At 39.0% G+C, this 21599-nt stretch overlaps 1 protein-coding gene across 1 annotated transcript; it reads right to left on the bottom strand.

Annotated features, from left to right (window-relative positions):
- Positions 1–11608: 11608 nt before the first annotated feature.
- c22h2orf71 (chromosome 22 C2orf71 homolog) lies at positions 11609–18324 on the bottom strand. Its single transcript, XM_011490802.3, has 2 exons — positions 14143–18324; positions 11609–12390 (listed from the first exon to the last, which is right to left on the bottom strand). Exons 1-2 carry the CDS (start codon positions 17499–17501, stop codon positions 12267–12269), a joined length of 3483 nt encoding a protein of 1160 aa, XP_011489104.1. The 5' UTR covers positions 17502–18324; the 3' UTR covers positions 11609–12266.
- Positions 18325–21599: the final 3275 nt, after the last annotated feature.

Raw genomic sequence — 21599 nt, forward strand, 5'->3', positions numbered from 1 at the left:
ATGTATATATCAAACAGAGAGTAGCATCCATCCACAACATATAATGTGTGAAACTTTTCCTTTGCTTTTGTGTCTGCTCTACTGTACAGAGAGAGCAGCTTTGCTTTGCATGGCCTTTGATGTAAATCTCCTTTTATTTCATTTTATGTTCAAACTTGAACATCAGCATGTAGTTCTTTCACTTTACATGGTTAAAAGGAACTCCCAAAATGTCAAATAGTCCATCTTCATTACGTTTCTTCAGCAAAAATGTTTTGTTTTTGATAGCAAAATATCATAAATCATTAGATTAATCTGTTTAAGTTACATATGTTTTAAATGTTTAGCATGCATCCAGCCATCTTTGTACTTGTTAAATAAACAACTCATATTTTAAAGTTCTGTTAAACTCCTGTTCATTTTTTGTAGGTTCCATAAGACTTGTTTTTGCATTAAGACCTATGTTGGTGCGTAAAGGTGCATTCACACAAGACGTAATTTGATGATGCAGTGCACCAACCAATCAGGGACTCAGCTTTGGGCCCGTGACATTTTCAGTGATTCGATCAAAGGGCAGTAAAATAAATCCAAAATGGCAGCTTGATGTGAGGATTTTTATCATGAACTTCCGTCCATTTTCTGCTGTGGCTGTCCTGGTTACTGTTGAGTGAAGGCGGATGCACCCTGGATAGGTAGCCAGCGATCGAGCCTGCTATGATGGCACCCGCGGTCCGGCCACACCCTGGGCTCCAAGGACTCTTTGACAGGGTTACGAGCTGTTCAGGGCCAACAATAACCGGGACAATCTCCGGCAAGTGAGGAGAGGAGGAGGATCGAGCGTTGTGCTCCGGGTCCTGCAGTAGGACCTTGAGCAGCAATGCTCACTATGCTTGCCCGCGAGCAGTTGGCTGCCCGGCAGACGGAGAGTGAGTGCCGCCATAGTGGCCGCGATCGCTTCAGCTCCATGGGCTTATGGTGTTTAACTTATTTTATACCATGGTTTGGGTGAATACTCGATTCTGATTGGCTGCTGGGTGTGCGTTAAAACCTGATAGCCGCATGGTGAAAAAAGAAGTTCAGATTTACACAAATCACAGTCTGCGGAGCACGGCTGTGGGTCGACCCTCAGACGCCGGTCTGGAATCATGCCAGATCATGTCTGTGACGGGACACCGCTGTGAAAGCAGCCTGCAGGCTTACTGGGCTCCATCACTTCAGAAAAGACGAGAATGGAGCAACATTCTGTCGTCCCGCAACGTCGCCACCAGCAGTGGTCAGGGTCCACAAAAACGAAATATCTGTCCTTCGAACAGCAATATGATGGACATGCTAGTATCTCTTTCACATTTTACGATTAATGGCAGTGTTGAATTTAATTTTCAATAAACAATTCTGTCTTCCTAAAGCCGACTTTTTTGCTCGGTTCAAAGGTTAACAGGCTCGATGTAAAATAACTTACTTATTAATTAATAAAACTGTTTTTGCTGTTGTTGACAGCTAATGTTCAGATTTATTGTTAGAGATTTCTTATAGTAAAATTTTGGAAGCTAGTTGTGTATTTGTTTCTTTAACACGCTTTGCTTCATCATCTGGACAATAACGAGCAGTAAGAGGTGCACAATGATGCTTTGATTATTTTATCATGACGATCACCATATGATCTACTTTCTTCTGCTACAGTGCCGGCTCCTCACTTGAACTTGTAGTCATGACAACACGCAGCACCACATAAAAAATAGTCCGCTTTTTGTGAAAAAGTGATCTAAACTCAACAAAGAACAAGAATAAAGTGCTAAAACGGATTAAAAAATATACTTTTTTTTAAGTGACCATGGTATAAGCGGGTTAGTGGCCTTCGAAGTGTGCGTTTGCTGCTTTTTAACGCACTTCAACTCCGCTTTGCGTTGGACGGTTCAGGCTTCCACGTTAACAAGTAATAAACGCACACTTCGAAGGCCATTAACCCTTACTTCATCAAGACAATGAGAAAAAACGTTTAAAATAAAAAGATTTTCCCCTCTCGGGTTAATGCTCAAACTGGGCCACAGATAGATGAAAGTAATTGTAATGTTCGTGTTTCCAAAATGATGAAGAGGCAGTTAGCTTCCGGTCACTTCTTTTATTAGCCACGTTGAGCTACATCCACCATGCCACTTTCTTCTTCTACCCAACCCCTTTTACTACCAACCGGTAGAGCCACCTAGTGGTCAACATAAGTCATTGCATAATATCACAACATCCCCCTTTTTCAGAGGTAAAATGCAATCCCAGAAATTATCAAAACATCACAACAGTGATAATTACTTTTGTAAAAAAAAACTAACCACCCTTAACATACATTTGTTCAACAAATTACCATGTATTTCATTGAAAGTTCTTTCTCACAAGTTCAGCCTGTCAGGTTTCCTAATTTCTCTTGAGGATCTTCTCAACTCAGGAGTTGGAGTGTGTGTGTCAGTGTCATTGTCCATCAAAGGTGTAGGAATCACCTGAGGTTCATCACAAGTCACACTGAGCTCACCAACACTCTCTTGAGGTGTTTTCAACAGACTGCGACGATTGCGTCTGATGATTTGTCCATCATCCGTTCTCACAGTATATGATCGTGGAGTGACTTCTTTCAGAACAGTTGCTCTGGTACTCCATCCATCAGCATCCTCAATTCTGACAGTGTTGTTGGTTGTCAAGGGAGGAAGATGTTTTGTTGTCCTGTCGTAGAATGATTTCTGCCTCATCTTCTGCTGTTAAAGTTTATGTTCAATCCATGCGGTATTCTTTTCCTTTGATGTGCCGCTCAGATGGTTTGGTAAGGTGGTTCTCAGTTTCCGCTTCATCAGTAGTTCAGCTGGTGACAGACCGCTCTGAAGAGGTGATGCTCTGTAGCTCAATAAAGCCAAATATGGATCAGAGTTGCTGTCAGATGCTTTATTTAAGAGTTGCTTCAGAATGTGAACCCCTTTTTCTGCTTGTCCATTTGACTGTGGATAATGCGGACTTGATGTTATATGTTTAAAATCATACTGCTCAGCAAACTGCTGCCATTCTTTGCTGTTGAAGCATGGGCCATTGTCGCTTATCACCATGTGTGGAATCCCACTCCTGGTACCATGTAATGTTCGTGTTTCCAAAATGATGAAGAGGCAGTTAGCTTATTACCCACGTTGAGCTACATCCACCATGCCACTTTCTTCTTCTACCCAACCCCTTTTACTACCAACCGGTAGAGCCACCTAGTGGTCAACATAAGTCATTGCATAATATCACAACAGTAATGTTTAAAACAGCCGTAACCCAGTCGCAGCTCCCACTGTAGGAGTGAAATGCCCCGGTAGAGACTCTGAAGGAACACATCGGCGTGCTTGCCGGCGCCTCTGTAGAGCTCCCCAAAACTTATAATCCAGGCTATTAGCTCAACTTCATCCATGTTTCTTCATGATGTGACAACAAACAAAGTCCAGAAAAATGTTGGCAGTTGCTCCGCGGCCGGGGCATCAAGGCGTCGAGCAGTATATTTGACGAGTGGCAGTTCATGTATCATTGCTTAACCACAACCGTAGTCCAGTCAAGTATAAAAAAATCAAAAATAAATAGAGAGACAATGTTTTACTAATATTTTTTTATTAAATCAATGTTTCGTTTCGTTTAATTTGTTGCTTACTTCCTCTAAATCTGTTGTCTCCACTGGTCAGTGTCTGTGCTGCATCCTTGGAGGTGCACATTCAAGGGAAGATTACATCACAGCCTCTCAATGGGACTCCTCAAGTTTACAGGGGTGTGTAAGGACAGCTGACAAATGCACACTTCCTCCCCTGTTTAGTGAAAGCTGCAGCAGGTGTGCTTTTCAAGGTACTGGTGACAAGTTTGCAATAAACCACTAGAATGTTTAAATTCTATTCCTCTACAACGGTCATGGTGAATATGCATGCAGTTGCATTGTCCTATGACCAATGGCACACTCGTCTTTCCATGTGCTAGTTCAATGGAAAAGTGTGCTGTGACTGTATAAGAAAACTGGAGCGAGTGAGTGTGATGTCACCCATATATACCCATTATAAAATAGTTTAATTCCAGCTCTAACCAAATGAAGTCAATTCAGTCGCCATTTTTTTGCTGCCACGTTAGAACCAGACAATGTCAGTAAGCATGCCTTCCAATGAAAGCCGGCTCGGGAGAATCTGTCGTTGAAACATTTTGAATGTTATTCAACCATCTGATAGGTCGCTAACTTGAATAATTTGCAGGAAACTCGAAATATAGTTTAAAAAATTTAGGATGAGCAAGAACATGTCAAAGTCCGGTGGTACAGCAAGAATGGATGTTCTGACTGAGTAATAGCTCAATAGAAGTTTCTTGGAGTCAGCCAGTACTTCCTGTTTGGAACCTGAGGGAAAGGGGCCACTCAGTCCAGTTCTCATGTACAGGCAGTGCTGTTATCATGTGGCACAAAAATAAAATAAAAAAAACTAGAAAAAAAAGTTAGTATTTGCTTGCCAAAATTCATAAATCACTAAATAATCAAATTTTCACTAGTTGTATTCAACAACAATTTCAAACCTTTTCTGTTTTAAGTACCGTATTTTCCGGACTATAAGTCGCACCGGAGTATAAGTCGCACCAGCCCAAAAATGTATTATAAAGTAGAAAAAAACACAGATAAGTCGCACTGGACTATAAGTCGCATTTTGACGGGAAATTTACTTGACAAAATCTGAGACCAAGAACTAATAAGTTCCACAACCTCATATGACACAATCATAGCAGATTGTTTATCTCATAATTTCACAGTAATTCTTTCTCATATTTATTTATTCCTTTCATGAAGCATCATTAGCCAACTAATACTCTGTTTTCATCCTGTATTTGTAGAAACAGTTGTCATTTTCATTGCATTTCTGAATCTATGAAATCATTGGAAAATAGAATATTATGTTGTTAGCCTTCAAGATCTTACTGTAAAAAAAGGTTTGCTGATTCTCTGAGTCACTTAACATACACTTAACACTTAACATACCTCATACATCAAATTGACCCAGGAACATCATCTCTTTTACTCACAAATGAACATAACAGGAGGGTAAACAATGTATTTATTTCAATTTATTTCTAATATAAGTCGCTGCGGAGTATAAGTCGCACCCCTTGCCAAACTATGAAAAAAAGGGCGACTTATAGTCCGGAAAATACGGTAGTCCTGGTTTATAGCCAAACACGCTCATGAACAGTTTTAACCAGTTTGGATTGCTGTTTTTTAACGGAAAAATGTTCCTTTGCTAAATCTTTCTTTTCTGCTTTTTTAAATTTGAGATATTTATATCTCTTTGAGTAAAATGGACCAATAAGCCTTAAAAGTCTAAAAATCGTGTGTTTTTCTGATGAGTTGTTTTCTTTTTTTGTTCTCTTGTTGTTTTCCAAGCAGCACCCATTCATCCACATAAGCCTGTAAAGAAAACAACAATTCAAAGGCGGATGAATTATTCACACAGTCAGTTTGCATTTGATAGACTCATACCACTCACTGTTTCAGCATCCTTTGCCCTGTGACTGCAGTTATTTAGCAAATTGCCACATGAGTCGTTACAGGCTTAAGGCCCGTACACACCGGGACGAATTTCACGCGCGATAGTCGCCGACGTTTAACGCCTCGTGACTAAACAAAAGGCACCAATGTGAGTGTGCACACTGACGCGAAAAAACGCCACGCGTAAAAGTGTCATTTTTTAAAAAACGCCTCGGGTTCGTTTTGTTATTGGTTTGATGCGCAGCGTCAAAAACTATACGACCAATGAGAATGGCGCTTTTGCACACGTGTCTGGAGCTTCTGAAGTTACAGTAAAACACAACTTGGGGGCGCTCAAACACAAAACTGTCTTGCTGAGCACACATACGTCACGGCGAAGAAGATAGATGCCAAGTAGCGTCTACACTGAAATAATAATCTACAAAGAAATAATGACGGACATTCTAAAATATCCCCTAAAACGCTCATGATACATTTTCAGCTCTTGTACCAGTCGATAAAACTCCCCATGTTCTTCTCTTCTTGTAACTATGGGATGTACCCAAAATCGACGTCTTTTCCGGCGTCTGTCATCATTCAACAGAACAATAATATCTTCATCTCTGGAACTGGAGCTAGAGCTACTGGTGCTGGAAGTATTCATGTTTTCTTTGTTTGATTCTGACAAGCGCGTAAATACTTGCTCTCTTCTTCTGAGTGAAAAGCGACTTTAAGAAGCGTAAAGTTGCGCAGCGCCACCTTGTGTAGAGGAGTATTTCTGTTTACATTAAGCGCCATCTAATGTCAGGGAATGAAATTGCATATTCGCTCGGCTCATCGTCAGCGAAAATCGCCTGGGTGTGAACACAAAAAACGTGGCGAAAAACGCTGGCGAATATTCGTCGCGGTGTGTACGGGCCTTTAGAATAAAAACAGTGACAGGAATGTGAAAAGGGCAATTGCATATAGTGTCATTAAATTTAATTTGGGGGGAAAAATGGTATAAGGCTGTTAAAATGCAATGTGATAATAGTGCGTTTAGTGTTTTCATATTTATTTTAAAAAGCACGATTTTCACATTAGCAACACAACATTTATAGATTACAAGCTGAACTGTGTCGATCTTCAAGCTAAAACTAAGTTTTCATCTTTTCATTATGAAAAGACGTATTGAGTGTGTGGTTCACACATTTGTATTCATGGCAGGAGAAGACTTGGGTGTATCAGATTTATCATGTTGAGTCATTCTCCTATCTGGAACAAGGAGCATTTGGCTTCAGATCCCACAAATCCCATTCTGTGCACAACTTAAAACATTAGAGAATTCACTGATATATCATTATCCATGGCAAATAGAAAGACTGCAGAGCCTTTTTATTTTTGCATTTTATCAAGGTTTATGAATTCAAAGGAGTTCTCCACTGCAGGGCTCTGAAGGAGAAGGGTTCATGTGGCAAGATGCTCCTCTGGTGGAATATAGGCGTCACTGCAAGCTGTCTTAATGAACGCAGCCCTTCAAGATTCACTTTACAGGATGTGGAAACACATATTAAAAGATATTCTGCACTTTTTTTCTTACTGGTAATTATAAAAAATCGAATGCTTGTTTCTTTTTTTCTTTTAATATACGCTCTAAAAACACGGATAATTAATCCAACCCAATTCTAGGGTTATTCATGTTGAATTTATATACTCACAGGCCACTTTATTAGCCACGCCTGTCCAACTGCTCATTAATGCAGATTTCTAATCAACCAATCACATGCCGACAACTCGATGCATTTAGGCATGTAAACCTGATCCAAACGACTGGCTGCTGTTCAGGCCGACAATCAGAAAGGGGAATGAAGTGAGTTTGAAGGGACACCCAGACCACGGTTGTTGGTGACAGACGGGCTGCTCTGAGTGTTTCAGAAACTGCTGATCTACCGGGATTTTCACAATCAACTAGTACTGGGCGATAAAACAATAATTAAATGTATCGTGATATAACTTTTTCTCGAAAGAAGAATCAGTCTATCACGATAGACTTTTATTTTGAAGAGTCCGAAGTTAACACTTGCCAGTTGCGAGCATTTTCTCTTCTTTGACACGTAAATGTTACAGGGTTAGTCACCACATGGCGAGTAAATGTTTGCCTAAAGATAGTCATGTTTATTAGCTCTCCTTTTGGTGAACATATTTTGTTCTCTCCTCCTGTACTGTCTTTAGGCGAAATAAACAAAAGCATGCGAGACACGCTTCACCCCGGTGTGTAGTGTTGACTTTAAGCTGATGAAACATTGGAACATTTTTAACAGGATCCAGTCCGAACTGGAGGATAAAGCTGCTTCACTTCCATCAGCAACAGACAGATTAATGAAAAGTGTCGATATGGAGACAGCACTGTTTTTAGACACTAATGGCACAATGCTAATGATGCTATGCTAACGAGCTGTTTCGTCTGTCACCTAAATGTAAACACGGACATAAAACAAAAGGAATTCCTCAGACCTTAATGAAAAAGTATTTAATCCACTGTGTTTTAGCAGCGTCTTTGCACTACAGAGCTGGTGTTACACCAAAAACTGTGACCTATCAGATGAATCCTCCCACCCCCTTCCCTCGTAAGAGCATAATATATAATAACAATAATTATAAACATTGTTTTTGTTATGATTCAATATCGAATGTAATCTATAAAGACGTGTTCATACCACTTATACATTACTTTTATGCAATTTTATTTTCTTGAAAAATTTAGATGGTAAAAGTTATCTCTGTGTAAGATAGTGTTATATTTTGGCTGGTAAAAAAATACGTTTAGCCGGTAGAATTATTTTAAATGTACCGGCCAACTTGGCCCGTAACTAACATGCTCAATCTCAGACTGAAATAAACGAGGATTCTCCAGCAAAAACAATGAAGGTAAGATCTGCACAGCAGCAACAGTCTAAACTACCAGAAGAAAGTCTGACAATTTGTTTATGTGTGTTCTGTAATAGTTGAAAACAATTGAATTTATTTGTAGAATGAATGTGTTTTTTTTAATAGAACAGATCAAGCAATTTCTCATTCTCTTTTATTTGTGTTCTGTTTTAAAACTTTAGCATTAATCATGTTTCTGGGTGTGCAGAGAATGGTCCAAAAAGGAGAAAATATCCAGTGAGCGGCACTTCTCTTGGTGTTAACGCCTTGTTGATCCCAGAGGTCAGAGGAGGGTTTCCCTTTTATTTTACTGGTAAATCTGTAAATAAAGACTTAAGCTAAAAATCAAGAGCTTTCTAAGTTTTCTTGTTTTGGGGGAAATTGAATTCAATCAGTTAAATTCCTTTTTTTTGGCTTCACACAAAAAGAAAAACAGTGATACTTGGTTGATGCTTAGTTTGAACCTGTTTGGAGGCAGCTGCAGGCAAACACAAGAAGTGCTTGAAGAAGACTTCAGATCAAATCCACTCGAGTGAAGGACCTCCAGACCAACTGTGCCCCGAAGCGTACAGACAGCAAAACACAAAAGTGGTTTCAAAAGGAGAATGTGTCATGAAAGAGACTCAGCCGAAGGCCACACTCAGACACAGGGGACTTGTTTGGAGAAACAATTAAGTGAAACCTTACAGAAGCTTGCCTTCCTTACCAATTTATGATGAGAGGATATGCAATGCAGCATGTTAATGTTGAATAGAAAGAACAGCAAAAATACAAGTTGATAATTAGTCCCTGAAGGTCTTTTAGGTACTTATGTTTGCAAAAAATAAAGACATTTATAACACGTTTTCATTTTAAATTAACCTAATTGAATCAATTGTGCGGTAGTCCAACTTTGCTCTAATTACCAAATTACCCTTTCCCTGCTGGGATAAGCTCATCAAATGTTGAAGATAGAATGGCAGAGTGTCTGACCTGAGACTGGGAGATTGTGGGTTTGAATCCACAGGCTGTAAAAGCTATAGGGGAATGCACAGCATGAGAGTTACTGTGAGGTTCAACCAGATGCTTCCTGACCCATGCAGTGACTGGAGATAACTACTCTCTTGGAGGATGGGTCAGTTATGAGAGCAAATTTGTTTCCTCTCAGGTTTCCTCTCAGCACATGCTTTTACTGAGGCATCTGATTGGTCAGTTTATAATTTAAATAACTTGTGATAAAATATCATGAAAAATAAATTATTATTAGCAAGAAGATGTTAAGAAAAAAGTATCAGATCAGGAATGGTTATTCTGACAAATAGAATGGCTGAGTAGTAGCTGTTTATTTCTCAATAGAAGTTTATGGGATTTTGGCTTCTTGGAACCAGCGAGTACTTCCTATTTGGAATGTGATGAGGGTAGGATTGCTTTGTCCAGTTCTCATATACAGTCAATGGTTACACCTTGGGCTGCACGATATGAGGAAAAACTTGCGATTTGCGATATTATTGATCAACTTAGCGATGACAATTTAACTTTTGATACATGAAAAATAGCAAAACAACTAAATACATCATTACCATTTCGCTGCAACAGTTTAATTTGAATAAGAGTCAGCATGACTTACACTCCAAATGACCCTGGTCTACATAGGAGGCAAACATCTAACATAAAAAGGAGTCCATCCGATTGGTCAAACGCATAAAGGGATTTAGTTGATTCGTTAAATGCTTCAAACTGTCATAAAATTGTTTTGGCACATTTAAGGTTGCCATTTATTGCAATTTCCCCAGACTTTTGCGATATGTGAATTGCACATCTTGATATCGCGATAACGATAAATTTATGATTTATTATGCAGCCATAGTTATAACTAATGGGAACTGAATTAATTGTGCCATATTTTCCAAAATAAAAGCCCCCCTGGCTAATAAATGCCAAAAGAATATTATTTTGGCTTTGTCAAATTCCCTATGAAGTGCCCTAAAATTTAACGCAATTTGGACACATACTACATTTTTTTTAAAATACCAAATGTGATGTCACCCATTTGCCAAAGTAAAAACCTAATAAATATGAACATTTTACAAACACTACTTATGAATCAACTTTATGTTGATGAAAACTTGGATGAATTATAAAAAAAATTGTTCAAGTAACAATGCATTGTGGTCGATATAAACCAATCTCGTGTGCACAGTGCACAGGGGTATTTTACAGACTGATGGGAAATCTCATGGATTTTGGAATTGTAGATTCGGACAGCTCATAAAAATGGCAAACGTCCATATACTCATGAGTAGCAAAGGAATTTGGACACAACCCTCGACCTTCCTTAAGTCTCATACCAATTGTGTATACTAATTGTGTATAGAAAAGACACTTTTGGACACTTTAAACACACCCTGAAAATCAAAACTTTGACATTAAGAATTTTCTTAAAGCAAAGTTGAATTAGACAGGCCCCTGTCAAGTAACTTTAGCAACCAGAATATTCCTCTGTGTTAAAGACAAATAAATAATGGCTTTAGATTTAGTTAAAGGACATCACCATTATACAACATCACCATTATTTCAATACAAAAATCTTTATTTTCATACAAATGAGACCACACATTACTAAAAGATGATTACAGTTGTAACAATATTTAGATTGCTTCAGTTACAAGAAAGCAATGGTGCTATAGTTTTTTAACAGGGGCCTGTCCAATTTAGCTTTGTATTATCTCAGAAGTCAATTCATTGAGTTTTCATAAATTTAAAAGCAAGTTTTACAAATCAGAAAATGTGTTTTTGTTCATCTGTTTAGAAGAATAATTCAAACCTTTACTGAATTGTTTCAAACTTTATTTTTCCTCACAGAACCCAGACTAAGATGGATTGCTATGAAAAAAAGCAGGAAGATGTCCCTTCAATGAGTTTTCACAAACCACAAACAACTTTGGCATCAAACCCAAGTAAAACTTTCAATCAATCTCATTCAAGCTTCGTATTGTATATCATAAAGACAAAACAAGCCAAAAAAAAGGTATGCTTTGTAAATTGAAAGATTTAGTTGTGAAAAGGTTGACCCCGCATTTGCATTCAAAGCTTAATTTCTGTTCCATGACTTTTGGATATGAGATACATTTTCTGGAAAAAGGGACATCTCATTTTTTTCTGCTTCGATATGGATGACAGTCTTTTTCCTGTAAAAAGAATTGTAAAATAATCATACTAAAAATGGTAAATGGATGGAAACGGTAATTTATTTTGATACATTTTTATTCATTAATTTGTAAAACTTAATAAAACTTAATGCTATAGTTACAACTACATAAAAAACATACAGTGTTCTTTTAAATATGTATTATCTTGCTGAAATCACAACACAAAAGTAAAACATTAAAAAAAATCTAAATGGAAAAAAAATTCACAGAAATATTTAGAAGAATTTTCAAAAACAGCAAAGTTTTTTTCTGTCACTGTTTGGATATGGCTGGTATGTAAGGTATTTGTTGGAATAACTCCACCTATATTTTTCAATAACAAAGAACACTTTGAACACACCTTTTTCTTTATGTCCTTAGCTGCCAGTACTTTTTTGTACATCTGCATTGTGACACAGATTTGCATAGGAATCCACTTTTCAGTAACAGACATTATCACAAGATAATTGCATATTGTAAACATCAACTCAAGAGCAAATTCATAACTAAGTGCCCATGTCTTAGATGCAAACATTGATTTCATTTACCAAAGTTAACCTAAAAACTTGAAATGGAAAATGATTCATCAGGTTTGTGACGGTGCACTACCACAATAGAGAGGATGGAATTATCTTATGCTCTCTTAACTAAGGAGTAAACAGTGCCAATTTAAATCCTCAGTAAGGCCTTGTAATCTGTAATCCCACTGACCCTCTTCAGTCCCTGTGTAAGGCATGTCCAACAACACACAGGTCTGGATGTGACGCAGAGCGAGGAGTTGCTCTGAGGTCTGATTGGCTACCCCACAACTCACTGTCAGTGGTTGACTCGTCCTCTAACCTGTGAGACAGAAAGAAGACAGATGTATTGGATTAAATCAAAGACTTTTTGGAATGAACTTTAAGGCACACAGTATATTTTAAAAAAAGAAAAAAAAACGGTTTGAAAAAGTTAAACTATTTAAAAAGAGAATTAGCACGTTTCCTTATATAACAATGTAACCTACCCTGTTTGGTCATCCTGATATTTTGAGTTTATCTTGAACTGTTATGTGTACATAAAAACTGTTACATTTTTACAATTCTTTTAGATGGAAGTGTATTCAATAATAAAAAAGTCTGATTTTCCTACTAATTCTTTGTCTTTTTTATGCTAATTATTTATGTTTTTTCATGCTAATTTTTTCAGTCTTTTTTTAGCTCATTTTTTTAATAACTCCAAAAGCAAAAAACTACAAACAGCCTGGGCACAACCTTATCTGCTCATGAAAACTATAAGATGACCTGCAATTAAAGTTGAAAAGCCAGAATATGTCCGTGTCATAGACATGATCCGTGTCTGTTTTAGAGGTAAGATCTTAAGCCCGAGCCCAAGTCAGAATGGGTCGGGTCGGTCACTAAATGACAATCATTACATTCGGGTCGGGTCGGGCCGGGCTTCTCTCTTGCTGACTTATTTAATAAACATATTTTAATGGCTGCAAAGAAGCTCCTTAGGTGGGCGGTTGTCAAACAGCTCTTTATTAATCCTGTATGTCAGAACGGTTACCGCACGAACTGAAAGGTACAGCCAGGAAGACTCAGACAGACAGAAATGTGAAGGTATCTGCTGTAAATCTATGACGTAAATTAATAACAGGATAAATGATCGGCTAGTTAGTTAGCATGTAGCCTAATAGCCTTCGAATGTAAAGCGACTGACTGCTAAAGTTAATAAAATACAAGTCATGAATATTATTATTCCTATTAGACCCTAAACTACAATATCAGCTGTCTGTCTGTCAACCGACCAGCCAGTTGCCCAAATGCCTACATCAGAGAGCTCTGCGGCGGAGCTATTAGTAGCCTAGCAGGAGCTAGCGTGTGACAAAGCAGCCTAGTTATCATAAATCTTTTGATATTTTTCTTATATTCATTGAGACAGTAATAAAGTGATCATTTTTGTTTTTCATGTTCCTTTTTTGAACGAATGTGGGTCACAGAGACACAGAAGTTACCGCTGAAAGCGGCTTTTGCCGGCGTACAGGGAGCATATCCGCGTGAATGACTTATGAGGTGAATAATTATTGCGTTCGAAACGGATTAATTATTGCGTTCGAACGAAATAATTATTGCGTTCGCACGAGTTAATTATTTCGAGGGAACGGAATAGTATTTTGAGGGAACGCAAAAGTATCTTGTGGGAACGGAATAGTATTTCGTGCGAACGAGATAATAATCTGTGGGAACAAGATATTAATCTGTGGGAACAAGATATATTTTAATATCTTAATGTCAGGACACGGGCTCCATATGGGATAAATTGAAATTTCAGGTTTGCTTAGGGCTCGGGCCTGCAAATCAAGTTAATTGGTTGGGTTCGGACCGGGTTGGCTTTAATGCCCGTGGGCCTGTGTCGGGTCGGGCTGGATTTTTTTTGTTTGTTTAAGTGCTAGTCACAAAAATCCTAGTGTAAATTAGAAGGAAAAGCACCTGTTTTCCTTTTTTTTTTTTTTGTTGAGTGCTTACATACTTTTAGTCACTTATCTATTAACATTTATTAACCACTTGTTTAAATACATAATACATATAAAATATACGTTAAAAATCTCACCCTTTTGAACATATAGATGGCTCGCTTCCAAATGTCTCAGCTGCAGATTTGCTTTCAGGTCGCTGAGGCACACTTAGACTTGGTCTTCGATCTGACTGGGTGCGTCGGACAAAGGGTCGAGGTCCTTGGACACACACAGGGAACCTGCCCCGACCACCCCATTTATTTGACAGGAAAGAGACTCTGGTTGAAGCCCACGCTTGAGGCGGCTTGGGAACTGAACAAGGCTGAGCCTCAAAAAGGGACGGAGAGACGGGACAGAAGACGGAACGCGCATTACTGAATGTCCGAAAACTGGACAAGTCTTCACTACTATTCTCCCTTGACAGTCTTTGCACTCTTGGAGATGCTGGTGGAGATGGGGCCTTAAAACTGTGTGATGGGGTTGTAACAGAGTTCAGTGCATTTTGTTTCAAGGTTGGTGGGGTGGGAAGCCTTCTCTGGGCAGATGATGGAGTAGAAAAAGTTCTGTCAGACGTGGGGCTTGCTGGTGAGGGCGGTGTTGGTTGCCTTTTAAAAGTGCTGTTGCTCTGAAATCTTCTTGGTAAACTGCTTGGTGTGGAAGGAGTGGAAGGTAACATTCTTCCCTTGGAGCCAGTTGGGAGGGTGAATGGTTGGTTGGTATTTTCTGAAAAGACAGGCACTGTAGATGCATCCGTGTTTGGTCCAGACTCTGAAAGTTTGCTCAGATGCTGTGTGTCTGATGATTCTTCTAAACTGTTGGACATTGTTGCAGAATTTGTCGGCAATCTCTCCGAATTTGTATTTAAAGGTTGCTGTACAGGTATTATCTTTGCTTCCTTCTGGTGCAAGCAGTTAGTTTCCGTCTGCTGATCATCCCCTGACTGTACATCTGGTTGATTGATCTTCAATGAAGCAGAACAGTCTTGTCGATTCACTTTATCAGGAGAAATTACATTGGATAATTGCGGCAAGCCTCCCTTGCTTGGTAGCACTGTCACCGACTGAACTGAGGCTCTTAGTCTTTGTGATACTGCCGCCCTTTTTAACACAGGTGACTTCCCTACCTTTGAAGCACAGTCTCCTCCTGCTGCTGATCCGCTCTGGGCATTTTCAAAAGAATTATCCAGTAATACTTCCAGTGGAGGTGGAGGAAGATTATTTACATCTAAATCATCAGTTTTCACTGATGCAATAGGATCAGGCCTACAGCTGGTTAACCCAGAACTGAGTACAGCTTCAACATTCCCTAAACCTGGCAAGACTGGAACGCCACACCTCTGTATACTTTTTAGAGGCCCAAGACTTTTAGGACCTTCACCTTCTTCTAATCCTTGGCTGAATGTGTCAATCAGTTTTTTAACCGAGTTTCTTCCTCTGTGGAAGCCTGATGTCCGTGGTGATGATGGAGGGCTAGGTGGTGGGGTGGCTTTATAGGGAACCCTGGGAGCTTTCTCATCTTTCGTTTGTTTTTCTACTTCTGTTTTAACTAGCTTTTCCTTTTTGGTCTGACAGTTTGGGGGGCTTGCTTTTTGGTTACATTTCTGAGAAACACAGTCCTTACCTACTGAAGGAAGCTTGCGATTTATTGCTGGAGATTGAGCCGGTGAGTTTCCTTGAGTTTGTTTGCATAGCCCAATCTTTGAGTTCCCTTCCACCTTAGTTTTACTCATCTTTTGTAATCTCTGGCTCAGATTCTTTTGAGTTCTCTCTAATTCTAGCAATGTGGGATCTTCTCCTTTGCTCCTAAGGGATTCCGCTGAGCGAGAACGTTGTTCTCTGGTTGTACTCCTCTTTTTCACAACAGCTCTCCGAACAAGAGCTGCTGTCTGCGGCCTTTTTGGAGATTGTACCTCATCTGTCCACTCATGGCCACTTGCTTTAGGGTTGCGCGCTACTTTTTCTTTGGCAGTAGTGTTTTGTTTTGAAACAAACTGTATCCTTCCACTTATGGCATTTTTCATTTTAAGCGTCATGTCTACATTTTGGGGGTTTTCTATGCGCTTTGCGGGTAAGCGGCTTGGATGGTTTTCCCCCCGGACAGGGGAAGAATTGGACTTCATTCTAAATGCTACTTTAACATCTTCCACTCCTCTGTCCACCTCTTCATTTTCATCCTCCTCCCCATCATCAAGGGAGATTGATCCAAGCAATGAATATTCTTGGCCATTGGGCATTAAAGTACATGCCGAACCAACCGAGTTAAGTGAGGCAAGGGAAAGACTTGGACTAATTTGATTACATCGTTTTTGCCTTGGCAGTCCTACGGTGCTCACAGTATACTCAATAGAACTGACAGTAGATTGATTTGTTCCAGTGGACCCACAGCTCCCTCGTCTATGCCGTTTTTCAGAACCAGCCAAGGACTCATTCTCTGCACCAATTCCGCTGTCCTCACTGAACAGAGCAGAATCTTCTGGCCCAGGCTTGCGCAGGGAAGCCATTTCAATACGAGTTAAGACTTGCATTAATCTAGCCTCCGCTGCTCGCTTGATTTTCAGTTTCTCTTCTAGAAGGTCTGACACTGAAGTAAAGTACTCTACTGCCTCTTCCAAAGCAGAGTCTCCAAGTCCACTGACAGTCTGACACACGTTTCTCATTCTCTGTGTGGTGTACTGGAGCAGCTGCTGCAGCAGGTCTGGTGGGGGTTGTGAGCTTACAGAGCCAGACTTTAAAAGAGAGGAGGATGAGAGGTTTTTCATTTGTGTTGGCCAAGCAAGTTGCTCTCCATATTCTTTAAAGACTTTTTCTCCTTCATCTGCAATCTCTTCAAGTCCCTGAATTATTTCCTCATAGCGTAAAGCCATGAAGGCCACCATTGGCTGAATGGAAACTTGAGTCTGGGTGGCTTGTTCCAGAAGTCCAAGAACAATGTCATATTTCTGTATGCTTGGATTCAAAAAGGCATAAGCGGCTTGGTGAGCTTTTACTAAAGGTTCTGGAAAGTCAACTTTTTGATTTGCATACATTTTGTCTTTGTCTTTATCTTTTCTTTTTGGAGCTTTTGCACATTTGGCATTTTTCTTTGTTTTTTTGCCAGACTTTTTGTCTGCTAAATCCTCCTTTTCAGTATGTTTCTCCCTTTTTAATGAAGCTGTGTTTTTTTCCATTGTTTGACTTTCAGACTTATTCATGTTCACAGAATCTGCATTTTCCAGTTCAGCTCCTTGTATCTTTCTTTGGGGAGTCATTTGTGCCTCTATCTGAGATACCTGGAAACCCCCGGCGCCTTTTCTCTCTTTTATATTCTTATTTTTTGATCCAGTTGAATTATGTGTGTCTTTATCTTCAAATTGGAGATCTGCTGGGGCCTCTTGAGGTACCGGTGGTAGCATTCTCCCCTTTCTCATTACAGTCAAATTGCCAAAATTGTTCCCTTTTGATGGCGCACAACCCATGTTTGCCCCTTTTGCTAGAAAAAAAACAATTCCAACTGGTGTTATTGAACACCAGTGCAGCAGAATGGAGAGTTATGAGAGTAAACGAAAGCAACCCAGATCCTCATGCACCTGCTGTATCCGTTATTTCCAGATGGCTGTTGAGTTTGAGAAAATCCTTATCCACTGGAAAGCACGTCAAACAAAACAAATATAAATCCATTTTAAAGGTCCAACGGTTTCCTCCAGTTATAGATAAACAATAAAAAATCCATAGATGATGGTCATTTTTAAACAATTTCCCAGTAGCTTCCTGTGCAAAACATCCTTCTGTACCTCACAAAGGACAAGCAGCTGAGAGGATTAGTTTGGCTTTCAGGGAACCTCTGAGCCTGCGCGTATGTCATGCTAAAGCAAATAAAACTCACCTACTTGTAAGAAGATAAGCTGATTTGAGTAATGAGGGCTGGCCATAGGCTTTTTATAGCTCAAAGATACTATCTTACTTTTTGGCTGTAAGAAGAAAAAAAGGAAAAACATAGTTACTGAATATTGTATTGTTTTTGTTTTCTGTAGCAAAAAAAGAAAAACAGAAAACATGCACTATGGTTTTGTTCTATTAGATCAAAGCAGTTCAAATCACTGCAGTTTTAGACAAAAAAGCATAAAACTACTGTTTCATTTGTCATATATAGTAGGTACACTGACAGAAATTGTTGTAACCTGTGGTTATTTTGGTGATTCACTGATGACTGATCCCATGAGCTGTATTTCTGGCACCAGTCACTGGAGCAAGAAGGCAAGTTTTAAAATAACTTCAACCTCTTTGATCAACAGCCAGATTAAAAAAGTAATGACAAATCTTTCTCACAAATCCCCCCAAAAAAACATAATAAAATGCATAGTAGGAAGGGAAAAAAATCAATCAACACCTGAACAGCTTATTAGCTGAACAATATTAAGACTGGAAAGATGAGTCCACATTTACTATAACTTTAAAGGGCGTCTTAAGCCTTTTAGAATAAACTATGTCCATATATGATTATATATATTTCACACAAAAAAATCATTTTTTAAGGGCTGCAATATATGAGGAAAACTCGCGATTTGCAATATTAATGATCATTAAGGCCCGTACACACCGGGACGAATATTCGCCAGGCGTTATTCGCCAGCGTTTTTCGCCACGTTTTTTGTGTTCACACCCAGGCGATTTTCGCTGACGATGAGCCGAGCGAACATGCAATTTCCTTCCCTGACATTAGATGGCGCTTAATGTAAACAGAAATACTCCTGTACACAAGGTGGCGCTGCGCAACTTTACGCTTCTTAAAGTCGCTCTTCGCTCAGAAGAAGAGAGCAAGTATTTACGCGCTTGTCAGAATAATACAAAGAAAACATGAATATTTCAAGCACCAGTAGCTCCAACTGGTGCTTCGTTCGGGGATGTTTTAGAATGTCCGTCATTATTTCTTCGCGGCTGTGTAGACGCTACTTGGCGTCTATCTTCTTCGCTGGTATGTGTGCTCAGAAAGGCAGTTTTGTGTTTGAGCGCCCCCAAGTTGTGTTTTACTGTAACTTCAGAAGCTCCAGACACGTGTGCAAAAGCGCCATTCTCATTGGTCGAATAGATTTCGACGCGACGCGTCGAAAAAAAAAAACGAACCCGAGGCGTTTTTTTTTTTTGACGCTTTGACGCGTGGCGTTTTTTCACGTCGGTGTGCACACTCTCATTGGTGCCCTTTGTTTAGTCACGAGGCGTTAAACGTCGGCGAAAATCGCCGGCGAAATTCGTCCCGGTGTGAACGGGCCTTTATTGTGATGATGATATGACTTGACATACATAAACAAATAGCAAAATAATTGCTCTTTAAATGAAAATTGTGACGCAGTGACATCGCAATTTAGAGTCACTTTGAACTTTTTAAAACACTACAAGCTAAGAACAAAAGTAATAGGCAATTGACTTTTTAGAAATAATTTTCAAACGCTTGTTTTGAAATGTTTTGGAGAAAAAACAGAGAAAAAAACATGTTAAAGTCCCCCTTCATAGATAATGTTTTTTGAGGTTTTGACATGTATATGCGTCATTTTTCTTATGAAAGAGAACAAATGTCATAAAAAAATCATTTCATTTTATCATTTCTAAGTATTTCTCCTTTTCAATCGCTGTCAAACAAAAAGTCGCAAAGACACTTGTTGGGTATTCCAGGAAGCATGTTTAAACTAGCCTGACTTTAAGCCTGAACTCTGGCTGAAATCCGCCTTAACTTGTTTACTCTGGGTATGTCGGTTCCAAAAGACCGGATATGAGTTAGCATAATTACGCTCGACTTGGAAACCCTGGGTTAATGCACGTGCACAGCAAGTACATAAAGACATTCTCAATAGATCCCCGATTTCCGGAGTCACCATGGAAACGTGTGGAGAAAAAAAAAGAAAGCGCTATACTTCAGTGAGACGGAGTCTGAGTTTTTAATGACGGCGTATGAAGACGTCCATCAAAAAAGTAACACGGCTGCATCATCAGCAAAAGAAAGAGTTTCTTGTAGTAGAAGAACAGACAAAGTAAACGCACGAGTTTCTGATCTTATTTCCATTTTCCTTGTGACGAATATATATATATAACTTATCCAATTTTGCCAACTTAAATTAATTACTTCTATTGGTAACAAAGAATTGAGTTAAATTTAATCAACCTAATTTTTTACGTCTATAAAACTCAATAATTGTTTATACAACATAAATTTACATATTTATCTAACTAAATGTCATATTACTCCAATTCAATTCATATTTTTTCGATCTTAATAAATTATATTTCTTGAACTCTCATATGTGTAAGTATGAGCCGGCAGATATCCTCATTTGTATAACAAGAAAAAGAACAAGAAAAAAATGCACGTGGTGCATAAATTCATTATAAAATTTCCCATCATTGTCATTACAGCAAGAAATGGTAGGGGTGCTTTATAAAATCATCATTCTCTCCCTCCCTCTCACTCATGGTGCAGAGACGTAAGCAAAGTAGGACATAATAACACGGTAAAACACAGTAAAACAACTAAACACATTTGGTCAAAAACCCACACTTAAACCCAAATCCGTCCAGACAGGCAAAGGTAATGGTATCCCACATTCCCTTGCGGTGCCGATCTAACAGCAGCACCAAAGTTACAACTACTTAATTGAATTAATTTGACTGAAAGTAGAAAATTGTCTGAAAACTACTGTACGTGTTATTTTTAAGCTGACTTAACAAAAAAATGATTTATCTTAACTGAAGCAAATAATTAAGTTAGATCAAAGTAAAAAAGTTTCTCTTTCCAACATCCATATGTGGTCTTATCACCCTCTCATGGTGGAAAAAGTATTATCTGAGCTTCTTCATCAACTAAATCATCTTCAAATGGACACGCCATGCTGCTTCACCTCTCTGAAAACAAACTAACCTTCAACTAAACCTGCTCCAGACCAGGTTATGTTCAGAGCATGAGTTGCAGGGGAACTAAGCATATCCTGGAACAAACCTCCATTTCTGGAACTGAAAGCTGAGGTTATCAACTTCCTTAGCCTCAAATTTACTGTGGGAGCTAGCATAACCTGCTTTCTGGAATAACCCCCAGGTTTGAATTAATGAGCTGTTGTGATGTCACAATGGCAAATGTGCATTCAAGGATGGATTGTGTTGTTGGCTGCACGTATTTAAAATTAAACTCAAAGTTAAAATCCCATTTGTTGACATGTTCTCCGCATTTGTGTTCTCTCTCTGACCGAGTTGGAAGGCTTGTTGTCCCACAACAAACAGAGAGGGTAAAAAACAACAACAATACAATCGAGGGACCTTTTTTTCATTGCCTGGATGAAAATAAGAAAAATATCATAAAGTTTTTGAGGTCCGAGCAGGCTGACTCCCCATCGGGTCATCTTCTCTCCTCCTGCACCTGAGCTGATGTGAACGCTGGACGGGGCAAATCACAATGCGCATGTGCTGTTGTGACATCACAAAATCTCATTAATTTAAATATAGTGTCTCTTTGATTGACAGCAATTTAAAAGGAGAAAATTAAAAGGGATTTTGGTTAAAAATTTTCATTCATTCACTTATTTATTCATTCA

The sequence above is a fragment of the Oryzias latipes genome, chromosome 22 (assembly GCF_002234675.1).
Source record: "Oryzias latipes chromosome 22, ASM223467v1".
Lineage (NCBI taxonomy): Eukaryota > Metazoa > Chordata > Actinopteri > Beloniformes > Adrianichthyidae > Oryzias > Oryzias latipes.